This window comes from Spermophilus citellus (assembly GCF_964194105.1).
Source record: "Spermophilus citellus genome assembly, chromosome: 3".
NCBI lineage: Eukaryota > Metazoa > Chordata > Mammalia > Rodentia > Sciuridae > Spermophilus > Spermophilus citellus.
Genome location: NC_138184.1, coordinates 87,892,559 through 87,915,883, shown reverse-complemented (window position 1 = coordinate 87,915,883; position 23,325 = coordinate 87,892,559). Strand labels below are relative to the sequence as shown.

The 23,325-nt window shown below is 40.6% G+C and overlaps 1 protein-coding gene across 1 annotated transcript; it reads right to left on the bottom strand.

Moving 5' to 3' along the window:
- Positions 1–1,837: 1,837 nt before the first annotated feature.
- PPP1CC (protein phosphatase 1 catalytic subunit gamma) lies at positions 1,838–22,533 on the bottom strand. Its single transcript, XM_081288020.1, has 8 exons — positions 22,268–22,533; positions 11,284–11,415; positions 10,112–10,342; positions 6,142–6,246; positions 4,464–4,687; positions 4,121–4,255; positions 3,141–3,201; positions 1,838–2,231 (listed from the first exon to the last, which is right to left on the bottom strand). The coding sequence occupies exons 1-8, from the start codon at positions 22,320–22,322 to the stop codon at positions 2,161–2,163; spliced, it is 1,014 nt and encodes a 337-aa protein (XP_081144146.1). The 5' UTR covers positions 22,323–22,533; the 3' UTR covers positions 1,838–2,160.
- Positions 22,534–23,325: the final 792 nt, after the last annotated feature.

Below are 23,325 nucleotides of genomic sequence, written 5' to 3'. Positions count from 1 at the left end.
TCACCTTTTTGTATGTACTACAATAGTGTTATCATCTTGAGACCCAGAATACTTTAAAAAACTACTTAAAACTAGAAGTTAAAATGTCACATCAATAACTACAACTTCATGGTACCCAGTTATTTTTATCTGCTGGAAGCCTACAAAGGTGCTCTGTATATAGGCAGTGCTCAGAAATGCTTAGCTACCCGTGGCTCAGTATCACTTCAAAAGCAAGGCAGGTGCCACTCAGAACTCAGCTGAGATATTCAAACACATGAACTGAGGTTTCTCAGAAAGCATGGCTTGGGAACCTGAGTCAAGTCCTCTAAGCACATCACACCGCTTCATTCAAGAGCCTCAAAAGGAGGCAGCTGCTGCTACCTGTCCTATAGCCAGGGACGCTGTGGCTCAGTATTCAAGTCACTCCTTCAGCTAGAACATACTCAGGAGGTGGTAAGTCTAAACCCTAGGTTAAAAAGGCAGATAAAGGGGACACGAAAGATTTGTGGACACTGATAACTCATCATATAGTTATTCAAAATTATTTAAGCTTTTCCTGATTTTTTTTTTTTTTTGTACTAGGGATTAATCCCAGGGTGCTTAACTGCTGAGCCATGTCCCCAGTCTTTTTTTGTTTTATTTAGAGACAGGATCTTGCTGAGTTACTTACAGCCTTGCTAAGTTGATGAGCCTGGCTTTGAATTCATGATCCTCCTGCCTCGGCCTCCCAAGCTGGCTAGGATTACAGGCATGCACCACCAAGGCCAGCCTCTCCTACGGATCTTATGTCTTAAAAACAAAAGACTGTTTTACCCTTTGCTTAACCAATTCTACATGCCTATATTCTTTGAAGTAATTTTAAATTAGACACCACTCCAGGGTTGGTGCAGGGTGGCTCCACTTTACAACCTATGGCCTTTTGAAACCCTACAGTTAATAATTCTTAATGTTCAAAACAGTTTAAAAATGTGTGGACCTGGTCTGACAAACTCTTCTGTCAGAGGGCTGGGATTATTACATGAGGCACAATAATACAATTTTGCATTTGTCACAGAATGTGGAGCAGGAAGGCCAGACCCCAGTGCACATGTGTTCCTCTCTCTTTGTGCCACTGTCACTCCAGCAGGTCCTTGCCAGATGTCTTCTCTCCATTTCACAGGTGAAATGGTTTGTCACAGAAGTGCTTTTTAGGCCGGTCTAGGGATATAGCTCAGTGATAGAGGGCTTATCTAACCAGCACAAGGCCTGGGATCAACCTTCACCACATTTTTAAAAAGTCCTAAAAAATAAATATTAAAAAAAAGTTCTTTTCAGGTGACTTGCTTTTACCTACTTTCAGAGTCTGTGTGAGAAACTGATATACATTCAACACACATGCAAGAAAGAAACAATGTAGTCAGGCACCGTGGTGCACACCTGTAATCCCAGTAACCTGGGAGGCTAGGCAAGGGATTCCAAATTTGAGGCCAGCCCGGGCATCGGGAGACCGTATCTCAAAATAAAAAGGACTGGGGATGTGGCTTAGTGATAGCATACCCTGGTTCAATCCCCAGCACTGCAAACAAAAACATTTGGCACCATATTGTGTTCCACAGGAGTTACAGAGGGTAAGAGACCAAGGAACTGTGTAGAATAATAAAGCAGCTTTTAAGTGTACCTGTTATGTTCAAGTGAACACAAACAATAAGAAAACTACTAAGTCTCACCTCCCCAAACAGTAGTGCAGGACAGCTCTGCCTCATTACTTACAGAAATGCAGTTCTATCCAGATTAGTACTCAAAACACACAGCAACTACATCGCAACCCACCTTTGGAAAACAGACTATGTGAAGGAAGACAATCCAAGATGAAAAGTGTGGTTTCCAGAGCAATTTATTCATTAAAATCTATTCAATATGCCATCAACAGTTTTCTGTGTGTACTGTGCTGATAAATAGACACTGAGAAGATTTAACAAGTTCATCATTTAATAAGTCTGAATTCATTTTCACCACATGGTATTGTACACGGTCATCTGTTGAAACAGATTTCTTTTTAACAGATCTTAGTTTAAAAAAGTCATAGATACTGTGAGTTCTGTATAAACTGGTGGATAGCAAGTTAGTTCCTTTGTTTTGACTTATAAGCCTCAACTTCACCGCAGAATAAAGAATGTAGGCCAAAGAAAGCATAATCGGTCACTCGTATAGAACAGTATTGTTTCTATAATTTGAAGCTTTCTGAATGGACGGGTTCAGGCCTGATCCAACTGTAAAAAGATTACTTAATGAATAGACTATATGGAAATTGTACAAAATGTTATTAACTTTAATCATTAATAGCTTAAACAGCACTATATTACTAATTGCTATTCAAAATCAAAAACCTGTTTTTGAATCCCCGAGGAGGCAGCAGGCGTGCACAACCATGCCACCCTGTTTTTACGGGCGTGTCAATACATTTTCGAACAGAAACTTTGGCTTTAGGAAAGAGTCACAAACATTTAAAAGAATGGCTTTAATCATCATTTTAAGTATACGGTAGGGGAAGTGTGCTTTAATTAAATATACATCATACCAGTGATGCTGGCAAGGTTGAGATAGTTACTCCTACTGTTGATAGCTATAAAAACTAGTTTGTACATGATAAGACAATGAGAGGAAAAAGCAATCCCTTTGAAACAAAATTTTAAAATAAAAAAATGTTCACAGTGGTTTGTATCAACAGTATGCATTTTATGACAATAACATGTACAGATTCAGAGCACCCTGGGGCTCTCTTTATATCCTAAGGAAAATGAGCATTTACATTATTCATGGGTTATACTGAATTTTAAAAAGATCAATTGTACACTTACCCCTAGACAGGATAACTGTCCTGGGGTGTACAGCTTTAACACCATCATTAAAGTTGTTTGCAAAAGGAATATTTAAAAAAAAAAAAAACCTAAACACCTTTTCTTGGGAGTGGAGTGTCTTTCATTTGCTGTTATAACCAGCAAATGCCATTCATTAACTCAAAAATGGAAAGAGGGGCCCCCACAAACACAGATCTATCTGAGCAGGCTGACCAGTACACGTTACAGCTTTAAAAATGAAGGTTATATACTCTATGTTACAAGTCCCAACTAGGCAGTGTCAAAATGACATCTATTTCTTTGCTTGCTTTGTGATCATACCCCTTGGAGGTGTTACGGGTCTTGTGGCATTCGGCTTCTTTTTCTCTGCAGGCTTTAAAATCTAAAGAGATTTAAAAAAAAAAAATACAATGTATTTTAAGAAATATACTCAACATAAAATCTTCATAAGCTTAAAAACCTCATTCAAATCTTTTGCTCAAAAAGGTTTCTGGATGTTTAAACCTGGCCCAACAACTTGGAAACCCTCACTCATGTATTAGCACAAACCAAGATGGCTTACAAACGCATGATGAACAAACACAATTCTAAGTCTGCAGTGCCTCTAGCTACCACTACCGACACAAATTCTCAAACCCCTGAGATCCTTGCACAATCTCTGGGAGCTCCAAGTTCCCTCTGCAAAGTGGTAAAAGAATTGTTTTAATTCATTTAACAGGCTACTGCCACAAGATTTTGGTGGCTATGTTTCTGACTGTGTCAACTTAAGTTGGCCATATTTATCATAATAAGCAATTGAGAAAAAGACTGAGGCAGACGCTCACATGTAAATAATGCTTTTGTGCTGAGTGAAGGCCAAATGATGGGACAATACTTCAACAAAGGTGCAGTAGAAATTAGATGAGAGAAAAGTGGGTTGAACTAAGTAATTACCCAGGCACACCGCAGTTACTCCTATTTTCACACCAAATGGAGACTTAGTTTTAGCCTAACATTACACTGGTGATATGGTTTCAGATCCATTTAAAAGGTGTAAGGAGCTAACACTGAATTATTTCTACCTATTGGTAAGAACAATACAAACAGTTAAATCCAAAACTAGGGGAAAAGTTCCATGACACTTCTTTTCCCTTTAAAAGGGATCCACATATTACTCAACTAGGACAGACCCTGGTTATGGGAGAATAAAAATCTAGCCTCCTCAAAGTGAATGAGCAATAGGAAGAAAGCAGCAATTATTTTTTTCTTAAGTCAGTATAATTCATACAGATAAAGGGAATAATGTTGAAAACATACTCTACCTGAAAGGAACACATTAGTGTTTCATCCACACTCATCATGGCACCTGCATTGTCAAACTCTCCACAATAATTGGGTGCAGAAAACAGAGTGACCAACTGCCTCTTTGCAAAAAATTCATATCCATCTTCAACCACCTTGGAGAGAAAATTTTTTCAGTGTAAGTAGATGCAAATTTTAAGTGAGTAAAACCACTCTTCAGTTTCCCACTGAGCCTGATATTCTGTAGGTTGTTTCCAGAAACACTTTGTATAAATAAGCAATACCTACCCACCAAAATCAACAAGGAGAATCTGTGCTCACACACATGCGCTTAAGTGTACATGTAAAATTCAAAATCAATACCTGATGGGCTCTACAAATAAGATCCAAATCATGCTTATGGAGAAATTTTGCAACCACTTCTGCACCAAATGTGAAGGACACTCCTCTGTCATTTTCACCCCAGCCTAAGACATCTTTATCGGGGTCAGACCACAAAAGATCACAAAGAAGACCTTGATCTGGTACATCAGTTGGTCGCATAATTCGCCGAATCTGCTCCATAGATTGAAGATCTGGTGATAAACCTATTAAATGAGGAAGAAGAAAAAAATAGCAGAACTGTTTTTGATGTTACCACTTCAGTTCAATTGGTCTATACACTCAATAACTCTGACACTGAAGTTTAAACTAAATCTACGGCTATGTTCTATTTATTCAGATTTGATCAAGACAATTACTCTAGCTTGCCTAGCCTGTATGAGGCCCTGGGTTTGATCCCTAGCACCAAAAAGTAATCTGAATATGTGCTGGAATTTACTGTATGCCCTAATCTGGAGGGCATACTGTATTTCAACAGTACACAGTATAACTCAACATAAACAACCTTGTAAAAATTAAAACCCAATGACTTTGCCAGGAATGGTGGCACACACCTGTAATCCAAGCAGCTCAGGAGGCTGAGGCAGGAGGATCACGAGTTCAAAGCCAGCCTCGGCAATAGCAAGGCACTAAGCAACTCAGTGAGACCCTGTCTCTAAACAAAATACAAAAAAATTGGACTGGGATGTGGCTCCGTGGTCAAGTGCCCCTGAGTTTGATCCCTGATATGCCCCTCAACCCCCCAAAGAGTTCAGTGATTTTTAAAACTATTGCTCTGTGTGCCTCCCCTGTTAAGCGATGAAAATACAGAGTGATGTGTATACTAGATGTTACAATCACTAATAATGACTGGGCACAGAAGATGCAGGCATTCAGGTGAAAGGCAGCTTTAGGATATCTGCTGTCCAAAGACAGTAATATATATTAGGACTGCTAAGATGTAGTCTGTTCTCATCCGAGTTCAAAATCTCACGTCCAACTTGACCCACCTCTGTTTAAGTATGGGAGGGCAGAGATCATACCTCAATTAAAGTGTTATGTTGACCCTTTGATGGCTGCTTAATTTCTGATCATACACAAAAAGAAATCCTCTTTGCAATTACTACTTGAATTACACCATACATAGCATAAACACCAAGCAAAGCAAAACGGCTTTTAGAATTCAAGCCAGAGCTGAGTGTGGTGGTACACAACTGAATTCCCAACTACACTGAAGGCAGAGGCAGGAGGGTCTTAAGTTTGAAGCCAGCCTCAGCAATTTAGTGAGAACCTGTCTCTAGCTCAATGGCAAAGCTCCCCTGAATTCAATTCCCAATGCCCAAAGTGCAGGGATTTGGGGAGGTAACCAAGAAAAGGTTCAGGGAGGATCAAAAACAGATCAAGAGAAATTTATTCACATTTTCAGCATTACAGAGGATCTATGGGTCAACAAATCAACTGTCATTCATTTTATGCTTAAAAATACATTCTGACCTACTATTTTCAAATTCAACTGTTGAAGTCTAGAATTCCTTGTAACAAAATCAATTGCTTTAATGATTCTGGTTGCAACAAAATAGGCATGTAACATAAGAAGTCAATGCAACGACAACCCGTGACATCAGAGTTCACCTTTTAGAAGGGATCAAAATCTATTTGGAATGAAAACCAGCCCACATACCTCCATGACAGCAGAATATTTTCTCATCCACGATGGCTGCTATCGGTAAACAGTTAAAACAGTCTGTGAAAGTTTTCCATAGTTTAATGTTGTATCTTCTTTTACCTGTGAAAATTTAGATGGTTGAAGAGATTGCCGTTTTCTGGTTTCATTCTCTCAGAATAGTTTCCCTCAAAGAAAAGTTTTGATTATCTTTTAAACAAGCAAAACTATGCTTTTATTAAAAATCTCCCGGAGGGGCCTTAGGAGGATTGAATATACAGGTCCATGACAGGGAGATCTCTGAGCTGTAAGCAATGATTCTCATTTTCATAAAATATTTTAAAATTTTATATTAATGTGAAATCAGAATTCCAGAGAATAATGATTAAGGATTACCATCAAATCCCAACAATTATTTGGTAGTATCAATTCTGTTTGAGATCTAGTCTGTTTTGCCCAATCTCAACCTACAAGGTGGATCCTATTCCTATAGGCATTCATGGACATCTTTTTTATGCATCACCAGTGTCTCCCGTGGAGGAAACCTGAGAGCTAACACTGACTTTCCCATGAAAACCTACGGAGAGCAGGTAACTCAACCCCTACTGTAGCAGGAGACACAATGATTATAGGAGAAAACAGATGTAGGTACTTCAGAGCACCTATTCCTAACATTATCCAAACTCAGAATGCTCCCCAGAGAATCGAGGTTACAGGATGGTGGTGATCCCTCATCAGAACATGGTATTCCACACATTCTGGACTCAGAGTGGGACTGACAGAAGTATGCCGTTAAGCACTTGAAAATTAATGTTGAGTTCAAGACTTAGTCACAGACCTCAGATGTACCAATGTTGGGGTGCCTTTACCTCCTGTGCCCTACCATACACAACAATTTTAGTTACTCCTAAACTAACAGTTTGTCCTCAAGTCTCTTTTCCTTCCCTATCCTGGGGAACAGAGGGACATCTAAAGGTTTAGTGTATCCTAATCGGCCCAAGCAAGAGATTTCTTGAACCACACCATTCAACCTCAACTACTACAAATCAAGTAGCATTTCAAGGGCTTGAAATGCAATGCAAACCCAACAAATCAGTCACTTCTGCCTCCACAGAGGAACCCTGGCTATCTCTTTTAACCATTCCTGGCTCCTTGATAACTGGAGAGAACTCTGACCAAGGTTTGCCCTTTGGGACTACTAATTGCCTGTTTTGTATCTTCCTTTACTAGAGGGTTCTGAAAGCTTAAATTTCTCCCTACAAAAGTCTGAAGGGGAATCTGTGCATAGTCAATCCAATTTCCGATAGCGAGGATAACTAAAAAATAAAAACAGAGGCCAGACTGTCTTACCCCCGATTTATAAAGCCATGTGGTTCTATCTCCATTTTCCACTGAAGCCTGTCTCCGAACAATTACACACTAGCTTCCCTGGAGCTCTTCCCTTTCCTATATGCTGCATTTGCCACCACTGACTAATCCTCTTCCGTCTCAGAGACAGCTTTGCTCAACACACTCCAACTTCTCTTGCCGATTTCTTTGCTGTCTTTGTCGGCTCCTCTATTTTAAACAATCTGTTTTCTTCCTTTATTACCTTCAAGCATCTCCAGCTCCAGGATCACTGCTTTCTCTTTTCTGCACTTCCTCCCTGAGACCACCCTAAGACCACTAAGACCATATGACTCCAAGAAGATGTAGCCCATGTAATTGCTAAGACACCTTCAAGCCTCCAGATCCTAAGTTCTGAGCCAAAAGCTGTAATAGTCTCCTGTTACTGTAGGGAGACAGCTCTGGTATCAGAAAAAGACCAATAAACATTACCGTTTGACCAAACAAAAGATACTTCAGCTTTCCCAGCATCATGAAAGGAAAAAAAAAAGTAGTATGTCTGTGAAATCATCATTTCAAGCAATGGTTTCTAAAAAACCTACATTTGAATAAAACTTTTCATTTTATTAAAATTATCAATTTTTAAAAAAAGTATCTGTAAGCTATCCAATAGAAATTACTTGTGTCAAGGCCACTTTTATGCCCACAAGTGGGCTGGATGGTGAATATATGCCTGCCAGGAGAGGGGAGCTTGGGCCTAAGGTCTACAGATGTGTCTGGAAGACGGAACAGGAGTCAAAATCTACCAACATGATTTTCTCAATCAGTTTCTGAAGACCACTGCATCAAATAGAAACCTAAACCGATGCAGCCTATCATCACATTAGGACATATTTTACTACAAAGAAACCATCTGGATCGAAACTTTATCAACAAAATTATCAAAGTACTTGCTGAGTTAACAGTGATAAAAATCCTTGTCTCTCACCTTCACTACCTAAGCAGAGTAAACTGCTCTATTAGTAATTCTTTGGAATAGTCACTGTTAACATCAAATATCTTCCTCACTACTGGCAGTCAAGAACCTACAGACTTTTCTATTTGATGATCCTTCCCACCTCATCTTACAAGCTGGATCTCAAGGATCATGGACTAAGCAATCACCCCAGTGTGAAAAGGTGGCTATAGAAGCACCAGTCCTACAAGTGTACCCTCTCTATGGGAGCACATCTAACAAATGGGCCAGCTCAGTAGCCCTCCTATGACTGAGATGGGAAAACATGTTCTGAGACTACAGGTCATGACTGCCAGGGCCGGGAGGGTCAGGATGATGACCTTTCACTGATCCCATGATTACATTATCAAGTGTTGGGATTCCTTAATCACCCCTCACTATCAACCTGAGCCCTCTCCTGGCAGAAATGAGCAAAAAAGGGCAGTAGAGGCAATGATTCAAACTTTTTGACATTTTGTTTGCTTAAAACCCCTCTACTCAACTGATGATTTACAAGGCTTTAAGAATCTCATTTCTGGGGCTGAGGCTGAAATTCAATGGCAGAGCACTTGCCTAGCAATGTGTGAGGCACTGGGTTTAATCCTTAGTACCACATAAAAATAAACAAATAATATAAAAGTGTTCTGTCCATCTACAATTACAAAAAAAATTAAGAAAAAAAGAATCTCATTTCTGTCAATAATCAGCTCAAAGTGCATCAAATAAACCATCCAGAATAGATCACAAAACTGATCATGTAAAATATTATAAAAAATTTAAAAACCATTTTAAAGTATTTTGCTTTCTTATTTTAGTATTTTTTTAAGGAAAGCAAATGCCATCTTTCCTAAGTATAGATGTGCCAGTAAAAAGACAACTACAACACAAATTTTGCAAATTAATTTATATACTGCAAGATTCCACTTACACGAAATATTCTCTAGAAAAAGGCAAATCTAGACACACAAAGGAAACGAGTAGTTTCAGTGACAGCTGCACAACTGTCAACTCACTTCAAGAAGAGAATGGCAAAACACATCTGTCTAGATATAGTTCATGGAATGAAATCATATTTCAATATGGTTGTTACAGAAACTATCTATTTAGACAGGTTCTCAGAATCGTATGGAGACTACTATATTCACAAAAATTATCCCCCCCCCTTTGCTATTAGGGATCAAACCCAGGGCCTCACACATGCTAGGCAAGTACTCCTATCACTGAGCTACATTCCCAGCCCTTATAACAATTATATTAAAGAAACCGCTACCGTGACCATAAATTCATAATCTGATCATCTCTTCATAAAAGAATCTAACATAAAATTCAGTATAAAAATATAAAAGATGGGCTGGGGATGTGGCTCAAGCGGTAGTGCCCTCGCCTGGCATGCGTGCGGCCCGGGTTCAATCCTCAGCACCACATACAAAGATGTTGTGTCCGTCAAAAACTGAAAAATAAATATTAAAAAATTCTTAAAAAAAAAAAAAAAAAAGAATCCAGTCTGAAAGAATTATACTACATTAGCAACATCATTTTTCTACCCTAAAAAAGGAAAAAAACTATGATAAAAACAAGTTAACAGAATAAGAGTGTGATTACAACACTGAATTCTAAACTCATGTTACAGTTCAGTTATAGACAAAGAATCTTAATTTAAGTACTTACACTCATCATAAAATCCGTAAATTCTATTGATGCTGGCACATTCATGGTTTCCTCTGAGAAGAAAAAAATTCTCAGGATATTTGATTTTGTAGGCCAGTAAGAGGCAGATAGTCTCCAGTGACTGCTTCCCCCTGTCCACATAGTCCCCAAGGAACAGATAGTTGCTTTCTGGCGGGAAACCACCGTATTCAAAAAGTCGAAGCAAATCATAGTACTGCCCATGGATATCACCTGGAGACAAGAATGTGGTTAAGCAGTGTCACCATATTACAGCTCAACTCACTAACAAAGCTTTTAAAAGGCATTCTTTAGATATTCCTTGCACAATGGTACTGACCTCTGATAAGAGCTTAAAGTGACAATCAATACACTAATTTTCAATTTTGTATCATATTTAACTGTAATAAAAAAAACTGAAGTTTATGTATGTGTCCAGAACTAAAATAAAAGTTCTGGACACATACAAAGTTCAACTAATTAAGAATTTACTTTGTGGAAAGAGTTTTATGCTTTGCCATGCCTTTGAGCAAAGTAACATGGTTTTCCTTTCAGGTTAGCCGATCAATATCAGATCTCTGACAGCTGAGTCTCTGGGTACTCTGTCAACAGACACTCTGAGCTCCTAGTAAGCCACAGCGCCCAAGGAATTAAAGCACACCCACCACTACATTCAGCTGTCAAGCCCTTCTAGCCAGACTGTCACCAGAGTACTTCTCTTTAAAAACATGCATCATGTTTTATCTATGTAGTCAAATATGCTAGAGAATCTATTATTACTCAAATTAATAGTTTTATAGTGTGTATAGATCTGCTTTTGCTATGAATACTAGTATAAGGACAAATCCAGCACAAATGCAAATTCTATTTTTTAAGGTATAAGTGTTGCTGTACACTTGAATTATCCGACACATGTAATTTAGAGCTCTCCACAATTCTTCCATTCTTAGCTTCATTTTTTTTTCTTTTGCGATGTTTATATTCCTTCAGTGAAATAATCTACAAAAATCCAAAGCACGCCTAAGTAAATTAAGTCTATTAGAGACATTTATTGTAAAGCTATTTACGTAGTTCCAGGTTATAAAAAGGATTGATTCTACTAGCTAATACAAGGCCATCAACATGTCCTCAATTCATCCCTGTAGCCCAGGATGACTTAGTGTGTCAAAACTTACCACATATCTTGAGTGGTGCTTCAAGTTCTAGTAGGATAGGCTGACTGAGAAAGATCTCACGAGACTTCAAGCACAGTCCTCTGATTTCATTCTCCTGTAGCTGGACATTCTTACCTGGCTTGGACCCTCTCACTGTATGGTAGAAAGAGTTCAATTAGGCCCAACAAATCAAAATACAATTTAACAAATCATTTTAAGTATCTGAGAAGTTTTAGATAAAGATGGGGGAAAAACATGGTTAAGTAGCTTTCTGACAGGTTTGATGTTCTGGACACTTATAAACAGCATGACTTTAATGCCTGATCAGAATCTAGGACTTCAGAATTTAGCTGCATCTCCTCTACCAACTAAGACTCCTCAACAGCATCCTAAGCAAGAGTCACCTGTGTGTGGATTCTAAGGGTCTTTCTTTACTACTATAGTTCCACCTCCAAGCCCTGTTTGCCTGTGGCCTGTTATTGAAGCAGCTCTTTAAGTCACCATTCTTCTCCAGCTTTATAAATTAATTAGCATTTGCTAACATGACAGTAATAATAGTTATTTTGAATAATGACAGATTTCACTGTTACCAAATTTGTCCTAAGAACTGCTTGTTTTAAAATGTGGGGTGAGAAATACTCAAGAATTTTCTACCCATTAGTGTTTTTCAGAGGACCACGAGGATCTCAAAGGTCTCTAATTTACCTATGAAAAGTGTATGTGTTGTTTTCATCTCATAAAAAAATGCCACAGGCTGGGTGCAGTGGTACCCTGTCGTGGGCCATTCTGACACGTGATTCTGACACGTGATTGAGGCCAGAACAATCCTCCCTGTGGGGAGCCATTCTGACGTGTGATTGGGTGACTCCCGTTAAGGGCCTGAGGTGCTCTGGCTGTGTCGGAGCTTTCCCGACCCTTTCCTGATGAGAGAGCCCATCCGTGTGGGGGTGTGCGTGACCACTGACCCCAGAGACCCAATCACTGACCCTGACCTTGGAGTGCAGCCCCCCCTCAACCTTCATTGGATGGAATTCTCCCCTGAATCTCTTGTTCCCCAAATAAAAGGCTACTCCCAGGCGTGTTTGCTCTCTCTCTCTCCTGCTAGCCCAGAGTAATCCTCGCTGCCCTGCTGGGCGGCTGGAGGCGGGAACCAGGGAGGTGAGCCGTCTGGGACCTAGCAATATAAATAAGGTAACTGGTTTGTGTGTTTTATTTCGATCTCTTCTAACTAACTTTATGCCTAGAACCTCATTAATGAAACCACTGCGCAGGCCGCGTGGTAGAGTACCCAGTGACTCAGGAGGCTGAGGCAGAAGGATGGCAAATCCGAGGTCAGCCACGAAACTCAGTGAGAACCTGCCTCAAAATAAAAAAAACAAAAAGGGATAGGGAAGGCTGTGGCTCAGTGGTAGAGCGCTTGCCTAGCATGCTTGAGGCACTGGGTTCGATTCTCAGCGCCACATAAAAATAAACAAATGAAATAAATAAATAAATAAAGAGCATGACTTTAATGCCTGATCAGAATCTAGGACTTCAGAATTTAACATCTGCCCACCTACAACTATCAAAAAAAGAAAAAGAAAAAAGGAGGCCAGGGATGTCGCTTAGTGGCTAGGTATCCCCATGTTCAATCCCAGGATTAAAAAAAGGGGAGTGGGGCTGGCTGTAGCCATAGTTCAGTGATGATAAAGTGCCCTTGGGTTCAATCCATCCTACTCCCCGACTCTCCAAACATGCCACAGGCTCACTGTACCGTACTTTATGTAATGTCTGGGTCTGAATTCATGTTTATAATCATGCGTATATGGTGAAGGATGTCAGTATGTGCTAGAAGAACGGTTTCTGGTCATCTTAACATGTAAAAAGCAACGGGAGAGGCACAGGGGCACACACTTGTAATCCCAGCAACTCAGAAGGCTGAGACAGGAGGACCTCAAGGCCAGCCTTAGCAATTTAGCAAGGCTCTAAACAATTTAGTGAGACTCTGTCTCAAAACCTAAGAAGGGCTGGGGTTAAGCACCCCTGGGTTCAATCCCTGCTACCAAAAATAAACAAAATAAATCTGGAAAAAGCAGTGGGAGAAAGAAATCCCACTACACAAGCATCCTAAACTCCTACATGCGGAGTTAGAGCACTCAGTTCTGCTCACTGTTGAAGTGGAAGCCTTGTGACAGCTCGTTTATCAGTAAGTAGGGAGCAGCAGTAATGAGAAACTTTTCTTTTGGTTCCAGCTATAACAGATTAGAAAGTCCTTAAATACAGATTAAATAGCACTGAACTGCTAAATGTACCATAATTTTATAGTGATGAAGTGGCCCCTTCATGAAACGGGCAATCCTGCAAAATGACTTACTGGCAGAGTCTGAGGAAATACACAGCCTGATTATCCTCAACGTGTTTGAGTCCAAGTTTTTATACTTGGTACAAAAGACTTATGCACACAGGCATTGTCTGGATTAAAACAGTAAAAATACAGGGCCTGACTAAAGAGAAATTAAGGCTGCATCTTTCCATCACTAAACCCAATATCAAGTGATTTAGTTTAAGTAAAACTGCAAAATCCATCAGATTAAATCATGTTAATAATTTAAGTGTTATTGGTTCTGGAGGCATCACTTGAATTCAAAATTATAAAAGCACTGGCTTAAAAGCTGAATAATGGCAACAAGTTTAGCCAGTTTGTGTATAGTTTTGTTCCACAAATAGCTAAGTAATTGTAATACAGGGTAATAAGAAAAATCTAAGTAAAAAACTTGATTTCTATTAAGAATCTTTTTTTTCCATTACAAGAGTTGAACCCAGGTTTGGGAGATATTGTCCTAGGTGAAGCCATCCTTCAGCCTAGCAGCCACTGAAACCCTGAATTCTCTGAAGAAACAAGTGAAGCAGAAATGGCATTGTGTAGAGTGGTGTTATTTTTCTCAATGAAAGATAAGAAAGGAAGGGATGAGAAGGGAAAAACTCCGGAAGCACAAAATGAAGAGAAAATGGGGAGCCAGCCAGGATCCTCAACTTTCTGGATTGGTACTGGTTCTAGGGGTTTGGGCAAACCATTTTACTTCGGACTACAAAATAAATAACTAAACAAAAGACTGACAGCTTCTGATTAAAAAATATTATAAAACAAGAAGCAATGAGAGGGAAAGAACTATGATAAAAATCTTTGAAGGAAGATACAAAGAAGACACGTAATACAATAGCAAATGAGCAAAAAACCCATTTTTTTTGCACAAGTACCACAAATTTCTTTTTTCTGCCCAGACACACACACGCACACGCACACATTCCTGGTAAAACATAGTGCAATCCTGCACTGCTGGCCTGAAAATCCCAATCACCAGTGATTCCACAAGTTAGCCAGAAATGGGCAGACTGCCCAGCAAGAAACTTTATTTTTGGCTAGGAGGGAACTCCTAGTAGCTTCTGGTTTCAAAGTGAATTTTCTTTAGCACAGTCCCACACTTGTGAATGAGTGGCCCACTCTTTGCTGTTAAAATAAGTAATGCCATCAGATTAAATCAATGCAGCTGAAATAAATTTTCTTGGCTTTGGAAGCTTCCTACTGCCACCTTTAAACATAAATTTACCAGAGTTTTAATTCTCTTACTGTTTTTTTATTTATTCTGAGGAAAGTTCAGAGATTACTAAAAAGCAATACTACTAAGAATTTAAAAATTATTCTTAATGAGAAGTGAAGATTAGATGCACTCCCCCAATAACAAATGGCTTCCCCACAAATACCCCAGGGAAAAACATAAATATAAAAGAGACTCTGCCAAACCATCTCCCACCAGTTGGTAAATCAGGACTCCACCCAGACTTCCCTTCACCCTGAAGAGCCTGTTCCTCGTATCTGCTTCCCCTCACAGCCTGTACCACACTTCTGAACTGCTCTTGTAACACCCACCCCACTCAGTACTTTGGATTATAACTGCCAGTGAAATCTGCTGTTCACCTGGACTCCCCTGGTAGAACATAAACCCCAGGACAATGGTCTTGCTATGTAGTGTGCACAAGCAGTGCTAATACATGGCAGGTGCTCAAAATGTTGTATGAAGTCTGGATCAATCTGAGTACTAATGACTTTAGCCTTAGAATTAACATATACTCTAGACTATATACTTTCAACTAGCAAAAACCATAAAAACAAAACACAACACTTTAAAATTACAAAGTCATATATAATCCCAGCAGCTCAGGAAGCTGAGACAGGAGGATGGCAAGTTCAAAGCCGGCCCCAGCAAAAATAAGGCACTAAGCATCTCAGTGAGACCCTGTCATAGTACCCATGAGTTCAATCTCTAGTATCCTCCTCCCAAAAATAAATACGAATAAAATAAAATTACAAAATAATAGTGAATAGTGCAATTTGCTTACCAGACTTTACTGGTATTTTTTAATAAGCATGAAAATTTAGGGGTACTCTGTTGTTTTTTGTTTTGTTTTTGGAACTAGACATTGAACCCAGAAGCATTTTGACTGAACTATATACCCCTTTTTAAGAATTTTAATTTTGGGGCTGGGGATGTGGCTCAGGCGGTAGCGCGCTCGCCTGGCATGCGTGCGGCCCGGGTTCGATCCTCAGCACCACATACCAACAAAGATGTTGTGTCTGCCGAGAACTAAAAAATAAATATTAAAAATTCTTTCTCTCTCTCTCTCTCTCTTTAAAAAAAAAAAAAAGAATTTTAATTTTAAGACAAGAGTCTCACTAAATTACTGAGGCTGGCCTAGTTTTGCAATCCTCCTACTTCAGCCTCCCAAGTTGCTGGAATTACAGGGATGCACTACTGCATGTAGGTAGGGTTACTCTGAAATTTTAAAAGGATTTCTGAATGGGTTTTGGCAGCCCCATTTGGTATTTCCTAAAATTGTAGGAATTTAGCTATTTCCTAAAAGTTGTCAAATCAGCCAGTAACATAAAAATCAACTTCACTACTTGCAATGTCCATTAAATAGATTAATTGTAGTTAACATTTACTAAATACTTGTTTCTGCTGAATGCTGTGCTAAAGGGCTTTACACTGCCATTTAACACTCTCAACAATGCTATGAAGTTAGGTATTATCATCTCATTTTGGAGGCTGGAGTTTAGTTTCAAGGCCAGAGCTTATAAAGACACCAGGCCTCTAGGTCTAGTAGTGCTTCCACATCACCCCTCTACCTTAAGCTTCCAAACAAGGGAATTATTATAGGACAAATGACCAAAGCCCCAATATAGTTATAACTCAAAACTTTGCTATGGGATATAAAACCATAATGCATTCTTACAAATGGGGAAGCACTTAGTTAGTTAAAGAGACTGTTTAAGACAATTAATACTTACTATACTTCAAACATTCAAACACAATAGTTGCTGAGCACCTACTATGTGCCAGACTGAGTTAGAGGCTGGGAATACCCTGGAAACAGAATAGGGAAAAACCTTGTCTTTTTGCACATGAACTTTACATTCTCAACAGATAAAGTCCAGTTAGGCAAGGCAACATACACCTGTAATCCCATCCACTTCCAGGAAGATAATTAATTAAGGGTCAGTCTGGGCAACTTAGTTGACACGGTTGGGATAAAGCTTAGTGGTAGAACTCCCTGGGTTTCATCCCCAATATAGCAAATAAAATATATAATAAAAAAATAAAAACAATACCAAGAGAGTTCAAATGTCTATTTTATTGCTATGGGCTACAAAGAAAACTATAAACATCTAAGCTCTGCTCAATAAACATCAATATTCACCTCCAGGTTTAAAACTATCACTGTGTTCTGTATACAACAGAAATCTACACAAAAAGGAGACCCTAGGTAGAAAATTCAAGGGGTTGTCACATCATAACCTCCTAAGTAAGCAGTTCAAACAGTAAAATATTTTCAACAACTGAATGTCCAATGAGTAAGAATGCCATTCTCTGGTTGAAAAGTATTCCAGAAATCTCAGTGCCAAGCACAAAAGGAACAAAATTGTGAACATGTGTACATTACTGATCAGTACATTAAAATACCAACTCAGGGGCTGGGATTGTGGCTCAGTGGTACAGCGCTTCCCTAGCATGTGTGAGGCACTGGGTTCGAACCTCAGCATCATTTAAAATAAATAAAAGAAAGATATTGTCTCCATGCACAACTATCTACCTACCTACCTATCTATAAATCCAATTCAGGCTTAAAATGTGACTTTTTAGTACAAGCATTTCTTTTATCTGGCTAGAAAGGGAGATTTAGAAAAATGCATTTCGGCTGTTAATAACAAACACTGTTATGTAGAAACATCTTTCTACTTGGTAAATCACTATCTTCAGTAGGTCAAAAAACTTTCACAGAGTATTATCAAAACCAAACTGATTTAAAAAAATCTTGAAACTAGAATTATTTGCAATGGTGATTATTTGCAATGCCAGCCTTTTCTCAAAAACAGCAGTTAACTTTTCATGTAGCCCAACAACAAAGGAAGAGATGGAAATTATGGAAGAAAATTAAGACTACTTTACACTGCCATTTAATGCTTATTTATGAGGAATTAAAAAAAAACGCCATTCTCCTTGTCACATAAAGGTGCTTATTGTTAAAATGTCATATTAAAGGAATAGCACATAGACAAGAGTCCCAGCTGAATTACGTTTCAGAACCTAAGAATGGCATGATCAGTATGAAAGTGACTCAACATATTTTGCTGTTTTAAGATAATTCTATCAAAAAACTGGCGGCAATTTTAAGAATAAGCCATAATAAAAAGATAAAGTCACAGCGCTGGGGATATAGCTCAGTTGGTAGAGTGCTTGCCTTGCATGCACAAGGCCCTGGGTTCTAATCCCCAGCACCCCCCTCCCCAAGTCACATATTACTTGAGTGAATTCTTTATTTTCTTCATGATACAGACCGGTATTTATGACTGGGAGGGAAGAGACCTTAATCCAATCACAAAATCCTAAATCTCTACAGCATTAAGCTTTCCTACAAATCAGCATGTGATTTTCTTCAAAATACATAAACCATAAAAATGTTATCAAGAATTTTCTGGATTCTTTGCAAAATCTCCAGCAGGCAGACCTTCACTTTCTGACCACTTTAATTGTTTCCATACCACACCCTCCCATCTCAACTGTAACTGCTGATATTACATGTACTTCAGGCTTTAAGATGACACAATTTTCTTAAGTCAGGATGGAGCTGTAAAACACTGTCCACTGTTCTCAATGGTTTTCTAAACCTAAGGGGAAGTCTATTCATAAAAAAATTAAAAAAAAAAAAAACTTTTCACAGGCTAACAGCACACTTTAATAAAATTCAGAGCACATACTCTATATTTGTTCCTATATTTTCAGTTTTCCATTGCTGTTAAGACTAACATCAGTGACACCCACTCTCTGCTAGGCAAGGGATGTTGTTAGATTCTACTTTAGTGGAAAAACTAAATAATTCATATAAATCGTCAAGACCCATGCTTTAGCTAAAGAGGTCTGATCCTAAAACACAACTTATCCCAGATTTCTAGCTCCAAGAAAATGAAATCAATCATATTTATCTTGAATAAGACTCTGGAGTTTCCTCACCTACAATGCAATTCTCATCCACAGTATTATCTCCTTCATAATTATGATCTATGAATAGCCCCAACTATAAATTAAATGAAACTTTGAGCCTGTACAACACAAAACATTTCCCTACTCCAGGGTCAGTAATCCTCACCATCAAGATAGGCATTTTGTAGAACAGATCACAAGACACAAAAGGATGTAGTTTCAAAGACTTATGAACTTCTACCACCGAATAAGCATGGTTGGGCCCATGGCCCTTTCCCTGGTTCTAAGGAGATGCCTGGTCTCTGCTCCAGTGTATCCCATCTCCCCTCATACAACAGAATGACCTGAATGACGCTTCAGATTTCACTGCTGCCTTCTACTACTGACAAGCAAAGACACAAGAAGTGCAATCCTTCTGATTGTGTGATTTTTTTTTTTTTTTAAAAAAAGGTCTTCTGGTGGGCACAGTAGTGTATGCCTATAGTCCCAGCTCCTTGGAAGGCTGTGGTAGGAGGATCCCAAATTCAAGGCCAGGCTCTTTAAACAAAAATTTAAAAGTGCTGGGATGCAGCTCAGTGGTTTAATCCCCAGTACCACAAGAGTCTTGAACTGCTGCTGAACATCATCTCCAAGAGTACACTACCTCCTAAGCAATACAGTGACATTCAACTAACACCCTAGAGGGCAGGGGCTCACAACAGTTAGGGAATTAGAAATATGCAACTGGATGGCACTGTTCAAATCATCTGCTGTGCTTAAAAAAACAACAACAAAAAAAAAGCCAACAATCTGTGTATTCATTAGGAAAGACTACTTTTGTTTTCTTTCCTCAGCATTTTAATAACTTTTAAAAACCATTATGCTTGGTTGGGGCTGGGGATGTGGCTCAAGCGGTAATGCACTCGCCTGGCCGAGCTCAGGGTGCTGGGTTCCATCCTCAGACCACATAAAAATAAAGATGTTGTGTCCACTGAAAACTAAAAAATAAATATTAAAAAAAAACAACCATTATGCTTGTCCTTTATTATGCTTAGGTCCAGGAACTGCTGCTTGTAATATGAACATGTTTCATATTACACCAAAAGTCAAACACATTGATCATTTAAAAGATTTTGGAGTTTCAGAATATCTGAACACTATCTTCAGAAACACCCTGGGATCAGAGGATTAAACTGGTTAACACTTTCCATGACCTGGGCACAGGTCATATTTAAATCACTAAAGCAAGTCAGGCAATTAAGTAGAGTCTTTTGCACAGCCTTGCAGATAGACAATGGCCTTTGTTAGCGCTAAGATGCTTCTTGCAAACCAGGATGAGTTTCAACTACTGCAATGCAAGAAAACGCTAGCCAGCCATCTCTTCTTCCAGGAGAGGTTTAACAAGTAAAACTGCCCCAAATCTCCATTCTGTGCAACACATCAGAGTATCAGACTAATCAATAGTGTATTTTCTCCTCAAATCTCCGAAATTTTATTGTGTAGTTACTTCAACAGTTAACTAATACCAGCTATACTAAGGAGTAACAACCTCAAGGCTTTTATCATCAGCAAGGAAGACCTTGGATAAAGGCTGCCAAAGTGGGTCGCAGAGGTGATGCCTCTGCAAAAAGCTACCTCGTTTAAAGAACTGCAGAGCTGCAAGTGCTTAAAAACTAAACTAACGTGCTGTTCTTCTTAAATAAGACTTCACTTTTGAGTTACCTTTTCAGTACTATTCCTGAGTCACTTCTCAATTATTTCATACAGTCCTCAAGATTAACAATTCTTAATGTGTATAAAAGCCTAACAAGGTCACAAAAATCATATTATCTCTTTTCAGAATCACTTAAATCTTACTGAAAATGTTTAGGGAAAAAGACTTTTGGAACATTACCAAATTACAAAATTATCAATATCCTCTAATTTGTAGGAACATATATTCTCAACAATCACCTTCAAATGTTCCTCTGCCAATTTAGCATCCATGAAGAAAAAGGAATTTAAGTACATATATTATGCAGCTCTCTATTCCTAAGGCATTTAAATGCACTGCCTTCCTATATTAATTTCAATAATATTTAAAAATCTGATTTTCAAGTACAAAAGAAGAATTCTTAAGAAATGAAAGATGAACCAATTTACCCAGCAAATTTTCTAGCATGATTTCAAAGATTAGTGCAATGAGACTGTTAAAGGCAAACCATAATTTAAAAGTTCCAATGTTTTGAATCCATACATTCCAATTTCCCCCGTTTTCTGAGAAACAAAGCCCACTCACCATATCCTTGTCTAGAGATGCAAACTTTCAGAATAAGGAGAAAACATTTTCAGTTTTGTTTTGACTTCATAGAATTGCCCAACCTTTCAAGCTCACAGCTCCATGATTCACTGCATAACCTAACAATATTTTTAGGAGAGTTATAAAGGCAAAATAAGTTAAAACTCGGCCAGGTCACATCATCAAGTGTCCAAATCAAGAAGGGGACGTGCCTGGATTCTGCTAGAGGTTAGCATTTGTCTTGAATCAAGGGCTGCTCAACTCAGCTTCCCTCTCCCATCTCATTAAGAAACAAATGCCAAGCACCTCACAAGTCTCAGGTCAGCCAAAACTAAACGCTTTGAGCGTTCCTTAGCCACTGGACACCTCCTCCTTCCGACCCTGGGTGTTCTAGCTCCTGGCTCCCTGGGTTTGAAACCTTGCTGTCACTGTGTGGCCTTGGTCGACTTCGTTTCTGTGTCTTAGTTTCTTCTATTTTTTTTTTTTTTAAGCATAAAGTCACCTACCTCGCAAGGCTGTCGGGAGAACTGAACCAAGTGCTTAAAAAGAATTCCTGACACAGCGCTGCAGAAGCGTGAGTTGTGATTACAGTGATAATCACGAACCCAGCGCTGGCCAGTTGACCACACTGTCATCACCGCCGGATTCACGTCGGGAGGCACGTTCAGGAAAAGAGCGCGGAGACCGCGCCAGGGTCGCACAACTTAACAGGCGCGGGGGGCCGGAGGGGAAGGGGTGTCACATCCCCGGGATATGTGAACGTGCGTCGCCCACTAGCAAGACACGGGTCCCTCCAGCTCAGAACGGCGAAAGATTAAAGAGCAAAGGCCAGCAGGATAGGAGTCACTTCTCAATCACGCCGCCGAGCCCGGTGGAGCCCACAACACGGTCGAATCGCTGCGAGGACGAGTACTGGAAACTCGAGCTCGCGGACCGAAGTCGGAGTGCGCCGTGCGGCGGGTCGGGCCGGGACCCCCAGCCGCTGCCCCCAGGCGGGCCGGGTGCGCGGCGGAAAACGTGGGGGTGGGGAGCGGAGTTTCAAACCTCCTGGCCGCGGGGCGGCTGCGTCCAGGTGCAATGAATGAGCGGGGCGGGGGGACCCTGGCCGCCTCCCGCCGCGGCCGGCCGCTCTGCGGGGCTCGGTCCCGCGGCGTCGCCCGCCCAACCGGTTCGGAGCCCTGCCCCGAGCCCCCGCGGCCGCCCGCGCCGCTCCGTCCGCCGCCCCCCTCACCTTCCAGCAGCCGTTGGATGATGCTGTCGATGTTGAGTTTATCTATATCCGCCATCGCCTTCCCGCCGCGACCCTCCCGCAGCGGCGCCGCCGCCGGCTCGCGCCCGGGACTCACACCTCCTTTCCCACGCCACGAGCACAGAGGCGGTGGTGGCGGCGGTGGCAGCAGCCGCGGCGGGTTCCCCCCCAGCCGCCCCGCTCCCTGCTTCCTCCTTCTCTCCCCACTGGAACCACGAGAAGAACAAAATGGCCGCCGACTCTTCAGCCAGCCTCGGGCGGCGCACGGATGCGCGCGGGGGAGTGCAGCGGCCCGGCCGGGACTTCTTTATGGGCCGTAGGGCGCGCGGGAGAGGGCGGGGCCAGGGCGCAGGAGGGGGCGGGGCCAGAGCGCGGGAGGCGGAGGAGACGGTTGAGCGTCTCTGCCGCGCGCGGGATCCTTCCGCCAAACGGGCCGAACAAATAGGTCCCCTGGCCCGAGCGTGAGTTGCAAAGTTACTCGCGGGAGTTGGGGCTAGGGGAGGAAGTGCTGCTGAGCGCTGTGAGAATGAGATTGTATCCCTCGGTGGATCCTCCTCGCAGAGGCCAGAGGTTTACAGACCCGGCCATGTGAGACCCACCGGGGCATTTTGGAGGTCCTGGAATTTACCCTTTCAGATAAGTGTAGGGTGAGGTGGACCTGGATGATAATAAAGAGAAGTAGGTTGACGTATTTTTAATTCTGATACGATGGATGTTGGGGGAAGAGAAAAACTCATTTGGGGGCTAAAAACAGAAAAGAAAAGCAACCCCTCACTACCACCCACACATATGCCAAAATGTTAGCTAGTTCCTGGTGAGTGGTGGGAATATGGGTGCTTGAATATCACTTTTGTGTGCGCGCGCTTCTGGAACCCCTGGGGGGGGATCCCGTCCTCTAAAATAAAATGTCATTCCTATCTTTGGATTATCTTTCTTGAACTCGAAAAGTTATGTAATCACCGGAACGGTTACCCTGATTCCAGCCTGAGCCAAGTTGAACCGGCGCGTGCAGCAGATAAAAGGAGAATTTGCACATTTCG

Excerpts from the sequence above, each read along its gene's own strand:
- PPP1CC (XM_081288020.1), bottom strand. The coding sequence starts at position 22,322 with ATGGCGGATATAGATAAACTCAACATCGACAGCATCATCCAACGGCTG. Across the intron at positions 10,343-11,283 it reads AGCACCACTCAAGATATGTG|GTGATATCCATGGGCAGTAC; the intron begins GTAAGTTTTGAC and ends TCTTGTCTCCAG. Across the intron at positions 4,256-4,463 it reads TTATTTGTAGAGCCCATCAG|GTGGTTGAAGATGGATATGA; the intron begins GTATTGATTTTG and ends TTTCTCTCCAAG.